Source organism: Anguilla rostrata, chromosome 4 (assembly GCF_018555375.3).
Source record: "Anguilla rostrata isolate EN2019 chromosome 4, ASM1855537v3, whole genome shotgun sequence".
NCBI classification, from domain to species: domain Eukaryota; kingdom Metazoa; phylum Chordata; class Actinopteri; order Anguilliformes; family Anguillidae; genus Anguilla; species Anguilla rostrata.
In genome coordinates this window covers 27,588,474-27,613,416 of record NC_057936.1, presented here as the reverse complement: position 1 = coordinate 27,613,416, position 24,943 = coordinate 27,588,474, and the positions used below count along the sequence as shown (strand labels likewise).

At 41.6% G+C, this 24,943-nt stretch overlaps 1 protein-coding gene across 2 annotated transcripts in view; it reads right to left on the bottom strand.

Annotated features, from left to right (window-relative positions):
• Positions 1 to 24,943, bottom strand: part of pde4ba (phosphodiesterase 4B, cAMP-specific a) — a 140,186-nt gene that overhangs the window by 92,286 nt on the left and 22,957 nt on the right. For both annotated transcript variants that reach the window (XM_064331955.1, XM_064331956.1), the window contains exons 2-3: positions 19,518 to 19,608; positions 10,116 to 10,342 (exon numbers count right to left, since the gene is read on the bottom strand). In XM_064331955.1, the coding sequence (XP_064188025.1) occupies positions 10,116 to 10,342; positions 19,518 to 19,559 (269 nt within the window). In that variant the 5' untranslated portion in view covers positions 19,560 to 19,608. The remainder of the gene's footprint in view (positions 1 to 10,115; positions 10,343 to 19,517; positions 19,609 to 24,943) is intronic.

Genomic DNA, 24,943 nt, shown 5'->3' with positions numbered 1-24,943 from the left:
AGCCTGTCCATTCATAAGAGAGAGCAGAATAAAAAATGGGAGTACTTTTTTTTTTAGCTTGTGCTGGTGAGTTTGTGGGAGCTGCCCAGTGGCAGGTCTGGATAAAGCACTTGTTCTCATATGTCCAACGGTCTGGAATCTACGAGACAAACTTGGGCGTTGGTCTTGCAGGGTGCTGCTTAATCACCCACAGTAATGCCCAGGGAGGGAGTGTTTATAGTCAGCAGGGTACTCCTTGCTTCTTCATTGAAGAGCAGTACCTCTGGTCAGCCTGTAGTCTGCATGCGCTACATGCTCAATGGCACACATCCCATTTGTTTACTGAGAATGAAACCCACATGGGTGATACCAAATGCAAAAGAAATGACTAATGGCACATTTTCCACCTATTTCCTGAGAATGGTACATACCAAATGCCTGCACTCTGCCTGTGCCATGAGCGCGAGCAGTGCAGTCTGCAGAACAGCTAGGAAGCGAAAAGGAGCTTTGGTCAAACTGAAAGATGTAGCGATGGGACAAACAAGAAAAGAAAAATAGACAACAGGGAGATTCACAGTATGTTAAACTGCAGAAACAGCCTATCTACAGGAGCAGGAAAAATGGACAGAAAGCTGAAGATCCCAAAGGGAGATTGTTGTCAGGGTCAGTCACCATTTCTGAACACAACATAGGAAGTGGCCTCTGTCACAAGGTCCCAGTAAGGGGTTTTGACATATGGACTAATTAGTCTGGATGTAAAACAAAGGCTTTCTGGTCACATGACTATAACCTACTGTTCCTTTTTTTCTTTCTTTTTCCAGTTATTCATTCCCTAACTTACCCCAACATTAAATGATGACAAACTAACTTCAAGTTTTTAAACAATCACTAATTAACCCCATAGTTTAAATGAGAACCTAATTTATTACTATGATAAACTTCATTGACAATTTTACAAAGTTTGTTTTTCATCACAAGTCTTTCTCTTCCACGAGGGAAAAAAATTATGATTTAAAAACAACAGTTTTTACAGTCTGAAATTAACTACAATACAAAACCTTCATGCAACACTGATATATAATTAAATTAAACAGTTCATTCAAACAACTAAGCTCATTCCACAATGTTATTGACAACTTTCCACAATAAGGCAGGTATTCTTATAATTATGAAGCCTTGATAAAAAAAAACCTATAAAATCCACTCTAAGCATTTGTCCGACATCCAGAATGAAACCAAAAATTATAATCCCAACCACCACTTTATTCATTAAAATACTTCTCTTCAACAACCTATCAATTTTCACACAACAAGAACAGACAATATAAATGCAATACTGAAATAACTCTCTCAGCCACATGCGGAGTGTAATCTATCTGTTCCACAAGACATTGACCTCTAATTAAACTTGATTTAGCCATTTAACTGAATGTGGAACAAATTCATTTTCATCCCTATTCAATATACATTCTGTAAGTCTAAAATAACCGATTACAAACATTGATATCCTGGATTTAATTTGTGGGGAAAGGTCTCACGAGACCTTAAGTCTACACATTCTATTAATGTAAGTTACAGAAACGGACATTGAACAAATCTTCATAACAGCAACATTTAGAGCGTGTGAATGTTTTAGCCTTAAGGATCTCACGGAGAACATTAGAGTAAGACCAGGCTAGGTAAGAGGGGAGGAATCTCAGCCCCACCCACCATTACGAGTGCACGCATCTCCCAGCGTCACAAGCCGTTTGATGGTTTACCACATCCACAGGGCCACTGGAGAAACTGACCCCCCTGATCATTCTGCACCTGTCCCATCAATTCAGCTGAAAGGCATTGTTTGCACACCAGGCACACTCTTTCACCAGCTCTTTCCTATATTGAAATCAAATTCGTCACAGAAATTACTGGTTTTCCTTCACTTTACAGTACATTTGTAAAAGAATAAATTGAAAAAGCATCTCAATAAGAAATAAACTGAATAACTCTGAATTTGAACACTTACTGGTTTGTACATTTATGGAGTAAAAAGTGCTGCGGAAGAACCTTGCGCTGACCTAGACCCCAAAAACAGCGATAAGTTGCTCTGAGAAATTGCATAACAGTGGATATGAGCTCAATGCAAGGCGCACTCCCACAGCGCGGAATTGCATTAGCTCAATGACACGGGGGGGGGCTGAGCTGGATCCCATTCCCTGTCAGGCTGGGAGCGGGGGGGAGGGGGGGTGGAGACGGTCCCAACTGTCCTCCACTGGAAATGGGGATGCGCTTCAATGAGACCCACAAAAGCTCCTCTCCAAATCACATCTACTGCAAAAAAAAAAAAAACCCCTCGTGTGCACCCGAGCTGAATTGCATTCCACAGCCGTCCCGTCGTAAGCCGCCAGGAGCAGCCATGGGAGTACAAATCTAAATCAATGCTCGACGGAGCTTCAATTTAACATAATGCGGTTCCTGTCGGCGTGAAAATAATTGTGTTCCAAAAATAACTACCTCCCAGCCTCTCAGTCCATGAAATATAACAGGGTGTTTTAACACAGAACGTAGTGGTGGGGCGCACAAAACAAATTCAATGTAAGCCATTGCGTACCTCCACATCCACAGTAAATGAAACGTAACACACAGAGGGATGTGTGAAAGAATGACAGGTATGTGTGTATGGGTGTCCTTGAATGTCAGATCAGTGGGAAAAAAAAACAAGTGTCAGAGTGCTCTTCGGTCTGGGGACAGTAGGTCATTTCACACACCAGTAAAAACACCGCTGTGACACTCTTGGAAAAGCACAAAGCTGAGGATGACAGGAGAGTGTGCGACATGAATTCAAAGAATTTGGTACAGACTAAAATTCTACAAAGCCATTCACTGCAGCAGATCTGAATACCGGCCAATTAAACTTAATTAATGTTTGTGTGATGGATTAATGTACTGCTTTGCACTACATGCGGTTAACTACCGCATCAAGGACAGGGTAAACACAGATCCAGTCAAGGTCCTCTATAATTCTGCTGAGGGAAGAGAGGACACTGTAGGGATGTTCAATAAGCACTTAGAGCACGGTGCTTACAGAATTTCTGAATTTAAAAGCTCATGCAATCAAGGACTTGTGATGTATATTGGATGGATATTTCAATTAAATACAGCTTCCTTTATTCAATATCATGTTTTATAAACAAGCAATTTAAAGTAATTCATGTTTGAGTCATGCATGTGCACAAGACCAAGATGGTAAAATGAACGCCTTCAAACATGACCTTGTTTTTATGAAAAGTAAGAGCTCATTCAAAACCAATCTCATAGCTCCTTCCTGCTTACATCACCATCTGCCGGCTGAACACTCAAACTGCATGCACAGTGACTACCTGTTTTTACAAACACTGGCATCCTTTAACAGACCAGTGATTTTCCCTTGGCCTACATGCTCTTTCCGGGCACATGTACGCTCTGTACTGGTCCCACAGCGGTGGAATGAGCTTCTCAATGTAGTAAAGCCAGCAGAAACCCTGCTCAGGTCCCAGCACAGTCAAAAGACCCACCTGTTCAGACTGAACCATGGCTTCCCTAAGAGGACAGTTTAGCTGCATAAGCACAGGAACCAGTGGTGCTGCAAGAGCGGCAGCACCCCCATCTGGAAAAAGAGACCGGTGCTTTGCAGAATTCCAGACACAGGCAGGCATACCGGCCACACCAACCATGCCATTGAAGGACTTTAAGTTGGGCTTTTTTGGTCAGTACATAGATATTTATTTGACATTTAAAAATTTCCCCTGTTGTTGTTGTTGTTTGTGTGTGTGAGTGTGTGCATGTGTGTGTGTGTGTGTGTGTGTGAGTGTGAGTAAAATTTCTATTTAGGTTAATTATGGAACAATCAGCTGCACTGATTTAAAGACTGCGTGTGTCTGTAACTCAGTATACTGTGCGTGTGCTTTCTCACATCTTTTGAGAAGCTAATTGAGATTGAACAAACAAAAGTGACAACAAGCAACATAACATGTCCATCGAACGGCAAATGGACTCTTTGTTTTTGTCCTGTCCTTTCAAGACAGTCCTCAGCCTTTCAGCTACACCACAGTCAAAGCTAGCATCTGTACAAAGCATTCAAAGCTGGAATTTCCATTATAGTTCAGAGACGAAAGCTGGGAATATGCAATGCACCAATCCCAAGTTCAGAGCATGGGGAGGAAAAAAATATACATAACTGAAGAATGAGGTTCAATAAAAAACCCTGTTTGGTGTGGAACCTGAGGGTATCACACAGTTGATCCAGTTTATTAGCTTTCTGCCTTTTCCAGGAGGAATCTGCTGCTGGAGCACATTTTTACAATTCAAAGAATTAAATCAAGTCACTTTATGACACAAATCAATTGTGCTTGACAATGGAGAATTCTGAATGACATTTCACCAACAACTAACCTTCCTCACAACCGCACAGCTCTTTAGGGTTAGCTTGCAGCAGTCATCAGTGCACTGAAGAGTGAACACAGGGTCCTGACTGAACCACCGAAAGGTCAAACTGAAGTACAGTATAGTCACACAGAACAACATATAACCAGTGGTCGCAATAACACAGGATTCTGCATTTTTTACAAAAAAAAAAGATAAAATGCAAAAAAATACACTGTGTTCCACATATTCCAACATCTTTTTAAAAAATATTACAATGGGCAATTATCCACACTCGGAACACAAGAAATTAACTACTGTGCTCCTGTTTCTTTGAGCCAATCGTTTTTCAGTGTCTGACATTTCTGTTGTTTATTAATCATAATATTTACATAGCCATTGGTAGCATTGCGAGATTCAGAAAGAAAGCGCTTAATTAGAATAAAAAGTTGAAAATGAGATGTCACACTCTAGCTAGTTTGCTCTACACAAGTCAATTAATACATAAATTGCTGCTAGCATTTTTAAATATTATTATTAGCCAGCACGGCAAAATTTGTTTTGATAAGAACAACAAAACATTATTTGTCTCCTATTTAATCCTTCTAATCTTGCTATTTCAGGTGTCATAAAATTATGAACAATAGACATTTGTTTTATTATTGTGAGTTGGCACATTATGGCAAAAAATTGTTTTTATCAGAATGAAAGTGAAAAACGCAGTATAAGACGCAGATTTTGAGGTGTCCTGCTTTTCTAAGATGTAGCATTCCATGGGCTAGCGCGACCACTGATAACCCACATTTAGCATTGGGATTTACATTAAGATGCAACTGCCCAAAAGGGCATGCAAGTTAACAGGAATAACAAGCCGATTCATCACAGGGTTCAAAATGAAGCTATGCTTTCTGTGACTGGGTTTTAGTCCTCCTGCGGTACAAAGCCAATACAGCCTCGCCATGAAGCCATGTATTTTGGATGTAATGAATGATCATCCCATTATGATACTGGAAAAATCTCAATGGGCTTTTACATTACTATTAATTCCACACAACATACATTGATTCAAGCAGCAGTGCTCATGGCTACTGACATATACCTGTAGAGTTGATTAAGCAGTATCCATAAATGTTCCCATTTTACAGTATATTGTATAATTCTATTAATATTCTTTAGACCAGTAACAGCACATGATATGTCACTGGGTGGCTTCTTGTATATTGACAGCCTACTGAGACAGAAATATTCAGTGACACTGCTGAAACAGATGAAAGGTATCTTTACACGAAGGTATAATGACAGGAAACCAAAAGGTACAGTCCACTTTTGTCCCAATGGTGACGTCTTCCGGTCACTCACACCGTTTATCAACAGTTCTCAGTAAACCCTTAAAGCCCGATGGCCATAAAATTGGACACCAGGGACAAAAAAACAATTGTCTTAAGTTACTGCTTTAATCAGTAATCGATTCAGGGTGCAGCACTATAACCTGTAAACCGTTGTAAAGCTTAGACTCTTCACTCTTACAGTTGATGCAAAAAAACCCTGTCTCGATCTTTAAAACCACAAGAGATAACAAAAGAAATAACAAGGCAGTCCCCCGCTCCCAAAGGAGGGCAGAAATTGACAACTCACACCCCAGGTTGAAGATTATGATATTTTATAATACAAAAAAACAAGACAAACAGCCGATAATCCTTCTCTACTGGGATTTACATAAAACAAACTACCCTGAGCCTAAACAAATGAATCCACTCTGTGCATAGGCTAGGAAAAGTCAATACATTATTTCCATTGAGCTGAGTGCCTTTTCTGGAGCATGTGAAATTTAGAATTTCTGTATGAGTAAATACAATTTCAAATGTGAAAAGTGGCATCTTTATAAATAAGCAACTCCTTACCTTACAAACAGTGAAGAAATTATTCCAATCAGACACTGCAGTCCTGAGTAAATCATTTGAAAGCAATATCCGACCTGGAAAAATCGACCCTCTCTAGGATCTACCCATCATAACTCTAGCCCGGGCTGGATGCCCTGTTGTATACTGCAGTCACCTAACAGCCTCGTATTCTTCAAGATCATTTCTGCAATTTTACCCAGTAGTTTATGGCTTCCTTTAAGCTGAAATGATTGTTGAGATATTATATTGTGTAACCAACAACTTGTAACCATCACTCTGGACTAGAGAGCTTGACTCAGTAGAAGCAGCCACATATGGAGACAGCTTGGATTCTCTTCATGGCTTCAGAGTCTAAAAGGTTTATCCAGTATTAGCTATTTAAATATGTTACTATTAGTTCTGTTCCAATGTTATACAATTTAATTTCTATCAGTATTTCAGTCATCTTCCAGGATGTAGGCTCACAATGCTATTTTATTTTTGTGATTATGGCCTGTTCTGGATCCGTGGCCAACAGCAGGGCAAAATAGACACTTTTTACTTATCTATTTATTAATGCTAGATTAGTGCTAGTGCATGTACTAAAAGAGCATAGAATATATACACTCACCGGCCACTTTATTAGGTACACCTGTTCAACTGCTCGTTAACGCAAATATCTAATCATCCAATCACGTGGCAGCAACCCAATGTATTTAGGCATGTAGACAGGGTCAAGATGATCTGCTGAAGTTCAAATCAAGCATCAGAATGGGGAAGAAAGTTGATTTAAATGACTTTGAACGTGACATGGTTGTTGGTGCCAGACGGGCTGGTTCAAGTATTTCAGAAACTTCAGATCTACTGGGATTTTCACGCACAACCATCTCTAGGGTTTACAGAGAATGGTCCGAAAAAGAGAAAATATCCAGTGAGCGGCAGTTCTCTGGGCGAAAATGCCTCGTTGATGGCAGAGGTCAGAGGAGAATGGCCAGACTGGTTCAAGCTGATAGAAAGGCAACAGTAAGAGTCGAACCTTGAAGCAGATGGGCTACAGCAGCAGAAGACCACACCGGGTGCCACTCCTGTCAGCTAAGAACAGGAAACTGAGGCTACAATTGCCATGGGCTCACCAATATTGGACAATAGAAGATTGGAGAAACATTGCCTGGTCTGATGAGTCTCAATTTCTGCTGCAACATTCAGATGGTAGGGTCAGAATTTGGCGTAAACAACATGAAAGCATGGATCCATCCTGCCTTGTATCAACGGTTCAGGTTGTTGGTGGTGGTGTAATGGTGTGGGGGATACTTTCTTGGCACACTTTGGGCCCCTTAGTACCAATTGAGCATTGTTTAAACGCCACAGCCTACCTGAGTATTGTTGCTGTCCATCCCTTTATGACCACAGTAGCTATGCCAGTGGGAGCCAACTCCTGGCAGGTTTTACCATACCGGAGAGGTCTAAGGTGAGACGACAGACCAATCAGCTGAGTTACTGTTGATGAAGGTGTATGTGTGTGTGTGTGTGTGTGTGTGTGTATCTGTGTGCTCACCTGCGTGTGATAGACATGGTGAAAGACATGAACTGCCTCACTTCACACTTCACTTCAATTCCCTTGAAAGCTTTACTAACTAGTGGTTCTATGAACAGGTTGGCCAATTATGATTATTATTTGTTTTAGTTGTTATTTTTGTTGTTATAGCAGTAGTATATTTAGTAGATATTGTGCTTCAAGCATCAGCACCTGTTTGTAAAAATTCCTGTCACAGTCTTTGATAGATCCTGAGGCTCTGCCTCATTTCACACAGTGGCTATTTCTATGTGCAAATTACAATGCTACTTACAGCTGGTTCCCCCACCCTCCCCTTTCTCTGACAGTTAGTAGGTCAGAGGGCACAGCAGGTGGTTTCATTGTTAGTGTGTGAAAAGCAATCATTATGAATAGGTTTTGTGCACAGCAGCACCACAAAAGGACCCCTTTTGACTGAAAAACAGGGCTTAGCCAAAAAGAGGGAATGTGGTGCGTGTGGTTCCACAGGGTACCACCCTTGATGGAATTAAGGAAAAAAATATATTCACAATGTTCCAATTTGGAGAGGTTTGGTACTTTTACTGCTTTGTTCAATCGACTCCAAACCTTTTTCCAAATATTGCACTGTAGACATCCTGGGGTACAACTGGAAAAATAAATCTGGTTTTACCCAGTATCAGAGCAATGTGTAATCACTACAGAATAAAGAAAACAATGATTTTTGGGTGGGAATGATTCTGTTTATTTTTTCAGAATAAATACTTCCTGTATGCTTACTGAGTGAGACTCATGCAGGATCAGGAAATTTGATCATTTGGGTACAACTGTGTGCTTTATTTAAGCTTTGAACCATGTCTATACAGTATATATTTTTGGAGATATTGGCATTTATTTAAGACAAGGTGATACTTGCCCTAGGTTTCAAATGTGGGTTTTAAAGGGTTAACTGCAATTCACAACATTTATCCAGAAGAGCTTAAACTTGATATACCACAATTCAACATAAATTGAAATTGTCTTGGCGAATGCTACCATGTCGTACTAAGAAAGTAACCAGCCATCCAAAAAGTTTCACTTCGCATATTTTACCCTCCCACATTCCACACAACCACCCTCCCTCCTGCCCACCCATGACCTCTGATCCTCCACCCTCTACTTGAAAAGAACAGCTTTTCCCCATAATGTCACCATAATGCTCACCAGGAGAGAGGGTTAATTTCCATATAACCTTAAAAAGATGTGTTGTATTTTAGATTGACCTGAACCAATAATAAAATATATAAAATTGGAGAAATCAGTACTCATTAATTAAGTATGCATGTGCCCCTTTTTTCCATTACTGTATATAAAAGGTGAGCCTTTCTTTTAGTTGGAAGGAGCAGTAAGTTGGAATCTGAGTTCCAAAACTAGGTCTGGCATTCTACATTTCTTTCCTCGTCTTTTGGAATATTCTGCTGTCCGTTAGTTTATGAACTTTGGCATTGGTGCATACTCGAGATTCACTTGGGAGAGACAATCTGGGGTTTGGCATTTTCTTTCATTAATTTCTTTTGTGGCTGTAACTTGTCTATGTCAGTAACATTCATTGTTTTCTTTAAGGTAGTTTAACATTTGGCTTTAGATTAGATGCTGAACAATTTTGCAACTATTAATCAATTATTTTAATCTTGTTGTGAGTTGTACATTTTGATAAAGGTTGACCCAACAGGTTGCTGGTTGCTCAACAAATTTGGTGATTTAACTGTTAAATGATATCTTCGAAAATTAATAAATAAAATTTTAAAAAATATTTTACATGTTGGTTAAGTGAGGGGTTTTAACCGTTGATACACTCAGACAACATTAAACAAGGGTGTTAGCTGTTAAAACTGCTGGATTCAAAAATTAAACATACTTTACTTAATCCTTACTTCCCCAATAACACCCCCTCCCAAACCTCCATCTACCCTACATGAAGGTGCAGACATCCAGAGCTCACCATGTGGCCAAATGTCCCTACAATGTCCCATTACCTTTCCGAGCCTTCTCTTCACCCTCTCTCCCTAGCCTTGCCAATTTCGTCTTACCTTCTCACAACATTTTCCCTACCTTCACACTCTAATGCTGACATATTCACACTCCTGGCCATACTAAAGTTGAAACAATATTTTTTTATTTCCCTTTAAAAGCCAACTGTCATAATTGCCCTTCAGCGAGATAACTGGTCTCCCAGCAGCGCTCACAGCCTGTAACTGTCAGTACTTATCTCCACGCGCACATTATGAAACACCACCTCATAGCCTCGCAGGGTACTTGGCTCTGTTGTACTCGCCTCGAAATGAAAAGGGACTGGCGGAACTCACCAGTCGGGGTCAACGGGCGTGATGTCTATGCGAGGCGTGATGAAGGGCAGAGTGGTGGGCCGGGGGATGCTCTCTTCATCGGGGGTGCACGACCTCTCCGCCTGTCTCCACGACAGCGGGGGCAGCTGCAGGTTTCCAGAGAAACGCCTGCGTCCCCTGCGCAGGTCCACGCCCAGCGTGCAGGTGGGGGAGGTGAAGGACTCGCAGTCTGGAGAATCCTTGCTGTCCTGCGGGGGGAGAGGAGCAGTGTTACATGACTGCACCCCATCCACTGTACCAGAGACAGAACGCAAAACATGGCATCACTTTTGAAAGCAGTTTTCCATTTCTTGCAGAGTTACAGGAAGTCAATGGTCAAAAACCTGCACTCTCAGACACACTCTCCCTGCTTTAAAATCACTGTACAGACTTCATTTCACCTCTTTGCCCCACACAACAGTATCATTCCATATTAAGTTAACCCAGTGATAAAGTATTATGGGATAATAATGACTGGGCACATCCATAATTCATTTTCAAGATGTTTTATACTGTAGCCACAGCAATTCACGCAGCTTCTTAAAGGCAATCCCAAGGAACTGAATCTGAACCTTTGAAAATTTGGATTATAACTGGGAATGAGGTTTACAATCAAAACAAACCACCGTGTGTCTATGATTTGCTCAGCGTTAACTAGTTAGCATCAAGAGAGAAAGATCATGCCATTTGTGCATCATGTCCCAGACTGTAAGGCTATAAAAAAAAAATAAAGGCTATATTTAAAATCTCAGATATCCTGGTTCCTGATTACCCTCAACTGTAAAAACTGATGAACAAGCATTATAAAGTGATCACTTTATAATAGATGGCTACACAGATAATCCATAGGCGAAGACACACTAGAGACAGAATTGTGTGTGAAGTGACTTTCAGCAAAGAAATCAGAAGTTATGATGCAAATTTCCTGGTCAAAGTAGATTATTTGGACAATCACTGCATCATTAGATTCAATATAAATTACAAATGGCAGTGCAAGGTGATTTAAACATGTAGTTTTGAGCTGCAGACAATTTTATCTTTGGATTCCATAGTATTTGTTTCATCTTATGGATCTTTTTTTATTTTTGGAAAGGAATATCCCTTTTATGCTTCCTCACTTCACAGTGTCCACTAGAGGGCATGCTACACCTTCAGAACTCAACGCAAATGGTAGGTCAGCACAAGAGCTTTTGCACAAATGAAACAAATATTTTGTACTTTACCTTGTAAGAGACAAGGACAGCTCTTCAATGTTATTCAGACTCAAGAGAGATGCTGTTTACTGTGGAAATGTTCAGTTTAATTTTCAGGCATTGCTATTAATGATATTTCTGACAGTATTGCCTACATTGAAAAATCAAAAAGTTGCACACTCAGGTTCCCCCTTGTTGTGTTTATTAACCAAATTTTTGGCAAACAGTATGCCTCCATCAAGGTCATTCTTTGTACAGTACTGCCTATATTATCATTGTATATGTTAGTACACACATCATTAAAACAAGGACTATTACAATTACTTCCATATCTTTTTAGTTCATATTTTTGTACATATTTATGTGAAATCCACCAGAATTCGTATTTATTTATGATGTGATATGATATGCTATAAATACAGAATAGCTTATCAGCAAGAAAGGATTTCCTACAATAGGCTCAATTGCAGGCACAAATATCACTCACCATTACCTGCAACTCTTTTTTGCGTAAACTAGGGTGATGTCCCATTCAAATAAACAGGAACAATTGGCCATTGGCCTGAACTGAATCTGTTTGTTCAATATATCATCTGTGCTAACATCCTGCGATAGCTGCATCATTGTGGCCTTCAACTTTCTGACCTGGATGGGAACACGAAAAATATAAAAATGTAATAGTCTTAGTTGTTATAATGTTGATGAAATATGATGCCAACTGTAGGTTTATTTTGAGGCTAATCACAGAAAATTGAATCATACAGTAAACAGTGGCATCATTAGCAAACAAAAAACAATATGGAAGATGCCCTTTGAAAGCATGACAGCAACATTACGCAATTCTAAAGCCTTCGGAAATGTACTGCATTTAAAGGGGGGAAAGATACTTTCAACAGAAAAGAAAATAATGGCTGTATGGTGTTGCTTTTCTAAGAAGCCTTTCAAAAGACAAATAACCAGGAGTTCATCCTTCATTGCTGAGATAATCAATTGGGTTCTTCCGCCTTTCCAAGGCAACACACAAAGCTCAAGGTGAGCCAGTGATTACTGCCCAAGAAGCACAACAGCCAACGGGGAGAATACCGCACACTGTTCATAAGCCACACAGCAGTCGGCCACAATCATGCAAATGTGTAACTGGAGATGAAGAGAAAATGGCAGGTGACATGAGAATTATGTATGCATCTACAATCAGTTACCCAACACACAATCAAATTTAAAGCTTTTAAAACTCAAAGGAGGACAGCCACTGTGATCACCGTGAAACAGTAGAGGTTGAGGCAGTGATGCACTTACTCCTACACTGTAAAAAGTCAAAAATGGAAAACACTACAATAAAATTAGCAAAAACTGGAAAACCGTTCTGGAGGAGAGGTTGGGGTTCACAAGGAACATAGCAGCCCACTATACAGCTTGCCATAGCCTTTGGAACACAAGATGCCAAATATTGTTGTTGCTGCATAAGTTGCCACATATTGCTACAAAATGATGCATGATGTTAGCCTGTTGTTGCTCACTACATAAATAACAAAAGTATTATTGACAAAAATATAAACAAGATTATAATTATAACTCCTGACAGTCCATTAATTGTTACAGTGTTTTATATTTACTGTGTGTTTCTATTTTTACTATTTTTGCATATTTAATATATGATAAAAAATAAGTTACCAATATTATATCCTTTATGATCATGAAAATAATTAGTAAGTGAGCAGAGGGAGGGAGAGATGATCAGATTGTGGGAAAAGCAGACAGAGGAAAACAGGGGAGAAGATGGAGAACAGTGCAGTGGAAATGATGGAGAAGTGAGTAAAGAGCAGTGAAAGAAGAGAAAGAGAGAAAGCAGAGCGTGGTCTTCCTGAATATAGCCATCCTGTGGGACTGGAGGAGCGTGTGTGCACACGTGTGGGCTGTTTCTCTCAATACAGCCTGGTGGCAAGATAAAGATAAAACTGCACACACATGCATGCATGCACACACACACACACACACACACACACACACAAGCACCCCCCACATACACACATGGTGCACCTGTATGTGGGAGACTGAAACAGGTCACGTGCCATGATAGCTCCTATAACAGCAATATAAGACCTAAGGGCAATAAAGTAATGCAGCACAGAAAGAGAAAGGCACCGTTATAAATCATTTAGCTACAAGACACATCTCTCCTCCCACTGCAAAGGAGCTATAAGTAGAACATGGACAGATGTGGGAGCACCTGGTGAATGCTTCCGCATCCCAGCATCTGTCCGATATGACCTTTATTGAAATTACACTTTAAAATAAATGGGGCTCAGTTAATAAACGCCTGTATGATCCATTTTATAACATGACCCCAGAGTCTGTGGTATGTACAGTATAGCAGAGGATACAATAGACACCTCATGGCCCTTGTACCTGGGAAAATGTTCTGAGGGGGAAAGCCACAGTGTGCCTTCTGTAACTCCCCTAAATGACTCTGCAGGGCGGACCTGTCGGGTCACAGAGCCTTGCTGATGAGCTCGGCTGCGCCCCAAAGACTGGGCAGAGACACAGTTCTCTCCCAGTCAAACTTCCAGGCAGGCCAGGTAAGGCCCAGGCCTGGGGAACAGCGCAGAGAGCTTCCTCTCCGATAGCACCGATATTAAATTAATTCCTCATCATTAGCTTCTGCTGGTATGCTCCCCATAAGGCATTCACCCGTAAAAGCCATAATGCGAAACACACCTTAATCCATTAGTGCATTTTGGCCGCCCACCCCCACCCAAAGGAAGAGCACTGAGCTACAGTACTTCCCACTGCATCGCAACTGCACGACTCCTCGTTCAGCAGAGCACGGGTTCAGCCGAGTCCATTTTACTGCTGGCATAATGTGATTTTCAGCAGCGTTTCCATCAGAACGTGTTACCTGGAGTGAAGACCCGGGGAGGCAGGTTTACCTGATGTGCCCCCTGATGTGCTACTGTACAGGTATATTCCTGAGCGTGCCAGTGCTCGCAGTGGGAGAGGGGCCCCGTGGGGCGAGGGTAGCCCAGAGGGGGAGAGTTTTCATCTGAAGGGTGTCCCCTGCCTCGCCCTCATCCCCATTCAGGCTTGTGCGCGCTGCCTGCGGCAGCAGCCCCAGTTGCACGGTACTCCCACCTACTAATGGCTCGGCTCTGCTGCCGATTTCACGCCAAAAATATACGGGGCTGGCCACACATTTTGGAAGACACACATGCAAGCCTGCACCCTGCCTAGCAGACAGAAGATGTTTCAGTTGCCTGGAGTTAAGTTAAGCTCAATATTAACTCTAAAAAAGCACAGGAATTACAGTACATGTATGACCATGGGACCGTTGTAGAGATTTACTTCCAAGCTGCATTTAAAAAAATAATTTGAGCAGCTCTATCAGTTTGACAGAGAGGAGACAGTCGCTGTGAGAGAGCAGAACATACTGCACGTTACATATGTGTTAACCAAGGAAACCACTGAAATTCAGTACAAAACTCCAAGGCATGGAATCTCCAGGGAAAAAATGTAAAAAGATATCAGAAAAGTGTGGATTAAGTAAAATCTGTTTATTTTCTGAATCCAGCAGCTGACATCCTCGTTTAATGTCCGGCACTCTGAATACCGAGCTACACCTTGCTTATCCAACATTTAAATAATATTTCTTTGATTTCATTTGTTCTCACCTCTAAACAGCCATAACATTATTTGGTTACCAAGTGTCCTTTTGGAGTCTCCAAATGGCCAATGCTGAAAATTCAATTTCTGGTGGTATTGTCATCAGACTTGAACCAGGATTCGTACATCATTGTGGCTGAGGCTCCATTGTGTCTCTAAAGCCACCAGGGACACCCACAAGCATCTGCATGCATAAAACAATCATCTTTTAGGTGAGAAAAAACTTCCAATTCCACTCTGTTTGAGCTTCTCTTACTTTATTTCAGAAACATTTAAAAGTATTTATGACTCTAAATGGAATCAAGACCAAAAACAGAAAACAAGGGTTGTGTTTAGAAAAGGGGACGGAACAGAAGGGGTTAACAAATTTTTGGTACATAATTCTATGAGTATGAAATTTCTCTGAAATTTCCTATGGCCCGAATGGCCAAATGATGAATTAGATGTCCGACAAAGCCTATATTATTTGGTATGTCATCATTAAAATCATGTACTCTGATTAATGTATATGCTGCTGACACACGCTGGTGTGCTTTTTTTAAATGATGACAGTCCAAATAATAAAGGCCTTTTAGCCCTTTTCACAGGAGGTTGAGTGTCTTGGAGTTTTGTTTGCCGTCAACCTACTAATTTTCATTTACAAAGATAAGGACCCCACCTTACAATGAACACCTCTCCACTTTGACCCCATTCAAAGCCAGAGTAGTGTTTTCTATGCACTACCTTTAATGAAACTTCACCTTCCACAAATAAAATTTCAAATGTCAAAGTCATAACGCGGCTCTTGGAGTTCTGACTGAAGCAAAAAACATCCCGAGGAACCCCCATGACATTCAGGAGTCCCTGTGACAGGGCCTGGGGACTGGCTTCCATGCACCTGCTGCTAATCACTACCTCCAGCACTGAGGCCCTGTAGGGAATCAGAGCCTCATTAAGGCCTTTTGAATCAGGGCACTTCTTCATGCACACCCAAGAACACAAAACAATTCAAAGAGAACCGTCTCACAGCAGCTCTTTCCAATCAACATCCGTTTATCCCCGGCTTTGTCTGGAGGAGAGACTGAGGGGCTGACTACCTTGTGAGTAATGGAACAAGGAGGCAGGAAATTAAGGTGTGTATGCGTGTGTGTGTGTGTGTGTGTGTGGGTGGGTGTGTGTGTGTGTCTGTGCATTTGCGTGTGTGAGAGTGCGCACTCATCCTTGAAGGCAGAAACAAAGCCTTTTCAGCCTTTTCTCCGCTGCTGTATTTGCCATATGTACAGGAAGCTGCAGATGCACGGCTCTGTCCAGGGTTCACTGCTGGGAGAAACAGCGCAGTCCATTCATACAATGGAGACGCTTCATCGGTACAGCTTCCCTGCACTGTCAGTCTCTTTACAGCCCGGTTCCATCTGCAAATCTCATTTATCTGATTTATACGCCCAGGCAGCAGAGTGATGAATGCAACCTTCAGACCTAATTGAACACAGGAGCGGCTCACTCTTCAATTTGCACCTGTGGCTATGTCACGGCCAGGCCTCTTTCTAATCACCAAATAAAATACAGTTTTAATCCACTTTATACCGGCTTTTAACATTTATCATTTATTGATTACTTATCCAATAACAATCAAGTCAGTCCAGAAGAAGAAAGTCACAAACAGTGATTTAGAACGAGTGTAGACAATCAGAACAAACATCAAATGATGTTACTATCCGACTGATCTAATAGTGCTGGAAGACGGGAGTGTGAAGGCTAAATGCATGATCGAATCTGGCTTTTCATGCAATTGCCACGAAAAAGACTGATTCAACATAATTCAAACCGTGTAAACAACAGTGAGTTCATACAGCCGATCTATCTGCTTGCAGAGGAACGTCCTGTGCGAAAGCACGTCCGAGAGCGCAGCTGTGCCGACCGCCACGAGAGAATTGAGGAAGCGGTATGCCAAGGGTCCGCGACGTGCAACTTCCTCAATTTAAATAACTAAAGAATAATGGGATTCTGTGTGCAGTCAGCACAGCGGCGTGTAATCTACCAGCATCAGGGATTATCCAGGTGATGTCCCTGCAAAAAAACCTAGCATGACACCACATGAAAAATCCTTTTCGCAGTAATCCCTGAATAATTCCGACTCACAATTCTGCCAATTGCTCTGAGGTTTAGCTGAACTATTAAGGTCCCTGTGAAATGCATGTGATGCATGCTTTAAATAATGTGCCTCCTGGTGGATCTCCCATGATTCCTTCATGCCGCCCAGGTCAAGAGTCCCCTTGGGCAAACAGATGAGGTTTAGGGCCATAAGGTCAGGAAGGTGGGGGGGGGCTGCTAGATCTATTCAAGATGGCCCAGGTTTGGGACCTCGAGGTTTGTGCACATCTGCCCAATCATAACAAAATAAGTGAGTTGTGGTTACTATGGCAACTGCATCAGGCTGCATTACCATACATTTCAAAAGAGGGAGAATGGAGCGCTGTGGTCTAACGACAACCAATAAACAGGAACAAGCCCTCAACCCCTTCTGCTTACTACACAAGGGATATTTCCACCTGCTGTTGTAGGAGTGGAGGGGGAAAAAAAACGTTGCCAAGATGCAATCTTGGGGAGAAATATGCAGTCAAACTGACATACATAAGAAGTGTCAGTGCTGCCCTGGTAACACACATCCGCCTTACCGAAGAGTCACCTGAGGACATGGAGGGGAGAGAGCATGCGCCATGCGTGCGTGTAATGATTCCATCTCCATCAGCCAAGCCAGCACTGATGCAGCCAGATAAAAAAGAAGAAGGCTGTCTCGTGGGGACCCGAGTCCCCTGATTTCCTCTCTGTGAATTGGATTTAAATTGCGAGCGCTCTGCGTTTAGCTCGCCGGCGCAGAGCAGACCCCCGGACATGAGCTGAATGGGTAATAGGCCATCATCCTGCACAGCCTACGTGGGGCAGCGGGACTTTATTTAATCACGCCCGTCTCTGACCGGCTGCCGTACACTCCTGCTCCACTTAGACCCAATCAGATAATAATGCCCCCCGTTCCCTTAATTCCTGTTGTCCCCAATTCAGACTGCTCGCTGCCCGCGCACTCCAGTAATCCCTCAAAGCCTCTTTTACCACAGTCAATTTTGTTTTTTTGGGCTGACTGCAATACTTCTTTTTTTTGCATTTGCCTCCCCGCGTTTTATTTATCAATCCGGCTAAGGGTGAATAATGCATAACGTGAGCGCGCTGTGCTGACCCAGGTGGCAGGCTCAGACATGCGCAGGGTATAGAATATGAGGGGGAGGTTTGAGAGCAGGAGCGTGCCCTTGCTCTGTCTCTCTGACTAATTCCGGGGCTGTGTCAGGAGACACCCACAGCATCAGCTCTGATTGTCTCTCAGAGGCGACGGAGACGCAGCCCTCAGACGACTGAAGAGAGACGAGGCAGAAACGGCAAATCACTCTCGGCGCCACGCATTCGGTGGGCTTTCCGGCTCCTGCCGAACCGTTTCAGGCCCCGGTTAAGAGCTGTGATGATGGGCCTTTGTGGGAACCGGTGAGTAGGCAGGCCTGAGAGCTGTTCTGCTCGTGGGTGATGGATGCGATGCTATGAAACAGAGAGCAGATTGGGACCTGAGTGCAGCTGTGTGGACAGAGATGAGCCAGAGGCTGAAAGAGCAGGGGGGCGGAGAGAGACAAAGAATTTAGGAGGCTGTGGGAGATGATGGGGTTGAGAGAGTGTCACGCAGCCCCGCCATCCCCCTCAGCTTCCTGTGTGACTCTCTTCCTGCTTCTGGGATTTATATCAAAGTCAAACTGGACAGCATATGATCCACAAAAACCACTGATTGCCTCTTGAATAGAAGGTGAAAAATGCATGTGGAAAGCCCCAATATTAGCAAACCACTCGACGATGGCCTGTGCCATACGCCTTAGACGGGTGGCAAACAATGCAAATGACAGACTGGGTAGACTCGAAAATCCCGATGTGCTGCCAAAATTGCACTGCGCCATGCAATATTGACTGACGCACCCCCAGCAGCGGCTCCCCTCCCACTGCGGCGCGTGGTGAGTCACAAAATTAACATACCGCTCAGGTGTGCCAAAATATATGGAGAAAATACCACCTTGCCAGTGCGACTGCTCACAACACGCCATGCGCTGGCTGGAAAGTAAAGCCCAGAGTCTTACAGGAAGCTGAGGAAGATGGTGGGGAGGAGACCGTGAAGCACACAGGGAGTTGAAGGAGGTGGTGGGGAGGAGACCGTGAAGCACACAGGAAGTTGAAGGAGATGGTGGGGTTGACAGAGGAGCATTCAGAAACCCATTACAACCTGAGAAGCTGACGCAAGGCAGAAACAGCCATGGCACTTGTACAGTGATGCTTCGCCAATTAGTGATGTTTCTATTGGCAGTTGTCCTTTTGAGAGATGAGTCCATTGAGCACAGGGCTATGATTAAGGCATTTTGCTTTTTATTTCTAATGTCTGTACCTCAACACCAGCTTTGATAGCCTGTGTAAGTGAGGTGGTTTTGGAGGAACAGGGAGTGCACCCAATCTCCCTGTTTGCTGTACTCACATCATTGGGAGACACAGTCAGCACACTTCTGCTCTTCCTCATCTTTCTCCGCTGTATTCCCGCCGCACAGCAGCCAGCTCTGCCAACACACCTGTTTTAGAACACAAATAGAAGACCCACTTTCATTCAAGTTGTAAAAATGCAGCTGTACAATAACTTCTCTGAATTTGGCACCATGCCCTAAAGTTTTTGAGGGAGATGTCACAGTTTTGTTGACTTCACTATGAATCATTTTTGGTCTTGATTTCAAAGATGTGTCTAATGTCACTCTTGGTTATTCATATATCTTTTTTACACTACATCAATTTTGTACCTTTTGTACACTGTTTTTTTTTGTACCCATATAGACTTTGTCTAGATTTAGGTCGGCAAATGCATTTCAGCATTTCATTTCAGGTAGCCTCTGAAGTGCGGTGCTCCGCTACTGCACAAGTAATGACTACAGGAAAAAAAAAGATGATACACCATCTGGTGACAATGATAATCATTGTGCTCACAAAATGAGATAATTCTAGTTACAATTTATCACCGACCCCTAGTACTGAAACAGCAGCAGCGAAGGCAGCACTCTCTAAACCCATCTGATGGATTGCTGTGAGGACCAGGATCCATTCTCATTCGTCTTCTGAGACAGTGCAGTCCCGTTTTATATCGTCCAATCAAAAGGCTCCATTCATTCACTGGTCACAATGTCACCATTAATTGCGAGTGGGTATCGGCATTTCCAAAAAGGAAGGGCTGCATTCTATCCCTTGCATAATCTCCGACCTATTCTGGGCACTGCTGACATTATATGGACCTCCTCCAGTACAACATGTTGCTTTACACAGAAATAGGCCTATGGATTATACACAACTGTACCACGCAGAAATTAAATTATCGTTATGCCTAATACTGGATCATAACAACATTCAACACCACAATCATGAAGAAATGCATTAATGTTTCAAAGCATCCTCCACAGCCAGCAAAATGTTATTTTAACAATATCCCTGAGATTGATATTGACACCCCACCACAGATATATATAGCTACCTGGCAGCATACGCTTAATTATGTAATGACAATTACATCATATAAATAACTAAGCATAAGCAATACACACATCTGTCCCAAGTACAGGCAATGACAAACTAATTATTACTAATTATTCAAACAAATTTCAAAAAAATCAGTGAATTTAGTCTGCAGTTTATGCAGAAAGGACCATTTTTGGTGATATATTTGTATGAAGGACACACAGAAGAACAAGTTATTTATCTTCTCCCAGCTTCACTCTCATCTAAGATGAAACTTTGACAGATCAAAGTTGATTTACAGTGGAAAGCTTTAAATTAAAACTAAGCAGCTGTGCTGTGTGTCAGCTTTTATTCATGATTTTGTAACAGGTTTCTTTGCTAAATGGAGCTAAAATATAAATCATAATGTTTGGCCTTCAGTAAAGATGGCACATTTCCTCATTCTTTTAATGAAGTCTGCTACAAGTGAATATGACAGTTTATTGCTTCATTTAGGCTAAGTCATTCCAGACCAAGGGTTTTAAATTAAGAGATAATATTCATGTTTTGAGCTCTGAAAAAGAAAGATTGCAGATGTAAAAACTCTGAAGGGAAGCCAATGTATACAAAATAACCCAAATTAAATTAACCGTATCTCAAAAATTACTAATCAAGATGAGTAATAAGACTATAAAATGAATAATACAAGTACTGAGCAATATTTTAATTCTCAAACATATGGAAAATATTTAACTTCAATAATGATTTGATGGCATCAACCAAAAAAAGAAAAGTAGGCCTAAGTGTCACAAATATTCACACCTCTGTTTTCAGTTTGCCTTTCTACATAAAGCTCCCTCTACCCATCCTGTGGCTCTTGGTAAAGTCAACGGAATCATGAACTCCAGCAAGTATCAGGACATTTCGTGCAAAAACCCGCCTCCCTCTGCCAGAGAGCTCACACATGGTCGCAAATAGACCTTAGAGCAAGACAATGATCCCAAGCATACCCCAAAATCAACCAAGAAAATGTCACCTAGCCACAAATTACATCTGTGAAATAATTGTGCCATATATTTGAGAATGAAAATGTCTAGCTAAAATCTTTATCTCTCAGCTATTGCATTGGTACAGAAATAATGTCAAATTCTCATACAATATAGCCCATTGCTTACATCCATCTTTACAAAAACATTCAGGTCCTTGTAAAGTTGTCACATTTTGTTGCTTCAGAGCTGCTTAAAGTTTAAAAACATTTTTATAGGCAACTTGAAAAACTTAAAATAGCAAGTTTAAACAGAAATTCATATTTCCAATATCTCAGTCATTCAACATAGCCTGCCAGCACAGCAGGGACAACCATTCCCTCCAATCCTCTACAGAGTTTGCAGGAAGAACTTAAGTGAGGTTTTTTCAGATTACATAAAAATGGAACTTTGAAGTACAAATGCAAATTGTCAAGTCAGGTGTACCCAACACCGGCAGGTGACTTTGCGTGCAGGGACTGGGACATTGTTGGCTTGTAGACATTTCCCTTCCCCCATCTCAGCCCTCTGAACTCTGTATCTTTTTCAAAGGTGCAGCTGCAACCCACTTTTGCCATCATGCTCAGCATTGTGTAGCATCATTATTACACCCGTACCACACACAATACAGGAGTACAGGCATGAATATAAGCGATTGGTTTCAGGCGTAATATGGTTATGAATATAAATATGTGGCAGTGCTTCACGGTCTTTATTGATTAAATATTTTCAGCACGAAAAAACAACCAATGCTCTAAAGTATAATTTAGCACTAAAGTCTAATTGTGTTTTGAACAGGAGGGAAATCAAATTAAAACTGACTACTAATGACCAGTGGCACTCCAGCTAAATAGCTCGATACGCAGGAAATGAGAAATCCACCACGATTCTGGTAGCCTATTAGAAGTGATAGAAGCAAGCCATATGACTGACGGAAGCTGTTTAATATCACCTTTCAGTCACAGCCATACAGACAGTCCCGCTAACCATTCCATCCAAATAGCCAGTGCGCGACTGCACACAATCAGCCAAGCTTTGCTGTTCACTAAACCCTTTAATTCCCTACACCAATAATCTCTCTGCTCCAGTTCTAATCAGGACCATTTTAAAAGACACAGCAAAAAAAAAAAAAAATGATCTAGAGATTCATCTTCATCCTCATTTGTGACAATCGCAATCACATCAATATTATTATTATTATTATTATTATTATTATTATTATTATTATTATTAATATCTGAAACTGGGATTGTAATAACAACTTACATAAGCAAAATACCGCAAGGCAATCTAGGATTGTTCAGCTGTTACCATATACACAAAGCAAGCACACCAGGACATGGTCTGTTTTACAGATTCACCGTTCACAAAATCGCCATCAGGCTGATCGGATTTGCACATTAAAACGAGCTTTTCAAGCAAGAACAGTGTCCCCTAAAGGAATGAAAGATGACAACTAAATGACCTCAAGCAGACTTTCCAGACAGACTCATGTTTTGATATTGAAATGGGTGAAAATATGCATCTAAATATGTGCCTTTAATGATGTGGAATGCTTGGGAAACCGTACATGTTCACATGCCATATTTGACTGTGCACATACTGTACTGTCACAGGCAGGAAGGCATTCACGCATGCAAAAACACACACACACACACGAACACAAGGCAGTCACATTGGTGTCATCGCTAACCGTCACGCGTGTTAAAAGACTTCTGCATTTCCAGGTCTGCTGCTGTGGAATGTACACATCATGTGCATATAACCTAACATTTGATCTATTTATATGTTGTTTCCAGTGTAGTTATGATACAATTTGACCATTGCTAGTCATTAGTCTGCTTCGAAGACCTGCCTTTCAGTTCTGTCCAGTCTGGGGACAGATGCCTGTGGTCCTAATAGAACACGCAAAAAAACTGCAATTCCAGTTTGGGAGGTCAGCCTGGCCCCTGGGGGTCCAGACGCCACAGATTGATTAACAGCTGACTCTGTGTTGTTAGGAGTACAATACGGGCTACAGGGACAAGGGCAATGACGCCAGCTTTAGTATACCCCAAGGACAGTCGCATGTTTTTTTAGTGTGCAGAGGTCCTAGGATGATTCTCTTAACAACATCTAAGTATACCTGTTCCCTCACTGATCTGCTTGTTACAGTGGGTGCTGGTATCTCACCATTTAACTTTCCACAATTTCTTACATCCACCATTTCAAAAATCCAGCATCCCTTAACATTCAGTAACATCATGGGTGAATTCCACCCCTTAAGATAACCATTCTTTGGATTTCCTTTTGGATAATGTTATAGAGATTATCACTGTTATAGATTATTCATGTTATACAGCTGGGTACAGACAGGTCATCTGTCTAATGGTCCTTTTTTTGGTTCAATCCAAATCGTTGTTTGTTAGGTTAACATTATGCTTATAGATTATTAATGGGCCTCTGTGCTCTTGATGATAACACATTTTTGAATTCCTGAAAGGTACACTGATGAATTTCTAATTGCAGAGGAAGAATGTGTCATTTTGCCACCTGTGACGCATAATGTGTTTTGAAATGAGTGAGTCAAAAATAAAAAAGCAACAGCATACAAAAAATCTGTATATATTATTTGTTTAAAAAATAAAATTGTTGCTTTAGAGGTTTCTGAGGACCAAGCATCACAGGCAATTTCATATAAAAATGGGTGGAGCTGCCACAAGACATGACATGACATTGGAGAGGTACCAAGCAGCAGAAAACCATGTGAGCACCCATGATTCTAGAGAATAAAACTGGAACACCCACTGTTGGTACTGTATGTTTTGGCACTGCAGGTACACAGATCCACAGAAACAGGTCCATAACCTGTCTTACAAAGAACAAGACAGAGCTGTACTGTCAGGTAGAGGACAAGCACCAGACTTGCATAGGTCTTTGCCCCTATAAATACCTTCTGATAAGCCATTTCCAGACAAAATGTGCTGAACCAATATTATTTACCATTAACACTAATGCCAAATATTATTTGGCAAAGCCAAAACCACAACCATCTGTTGCCTCAAAACTGTGCACCAAAGTCAGAGCCACCATATGAACAGTGTTTCTGAGAAACAAACAAACACTGAATCACTGGAAAAGAGGCTCTACAAACAATAAAATGCATGTAATACTGTCTGCTTTGCCAAGTGCACCATCAGAGCACAGCACTTCACAGAAGAGTGAACAGGTTTCTCTTTGTGGGTGGTGGTATAATTCCATCACTGGATTTATAGGTGTTTCATAATCTACTCCACCTGACCACATCCTGGTTTGTGGATGTGGATGATTTCACATAACCCTTGATGGAATTACTCATCCTGTGTACGTAACAGGATATCACCCCTCTTTCACCCTCTCTTGCTCTCACTCTCCCACTCTCTGT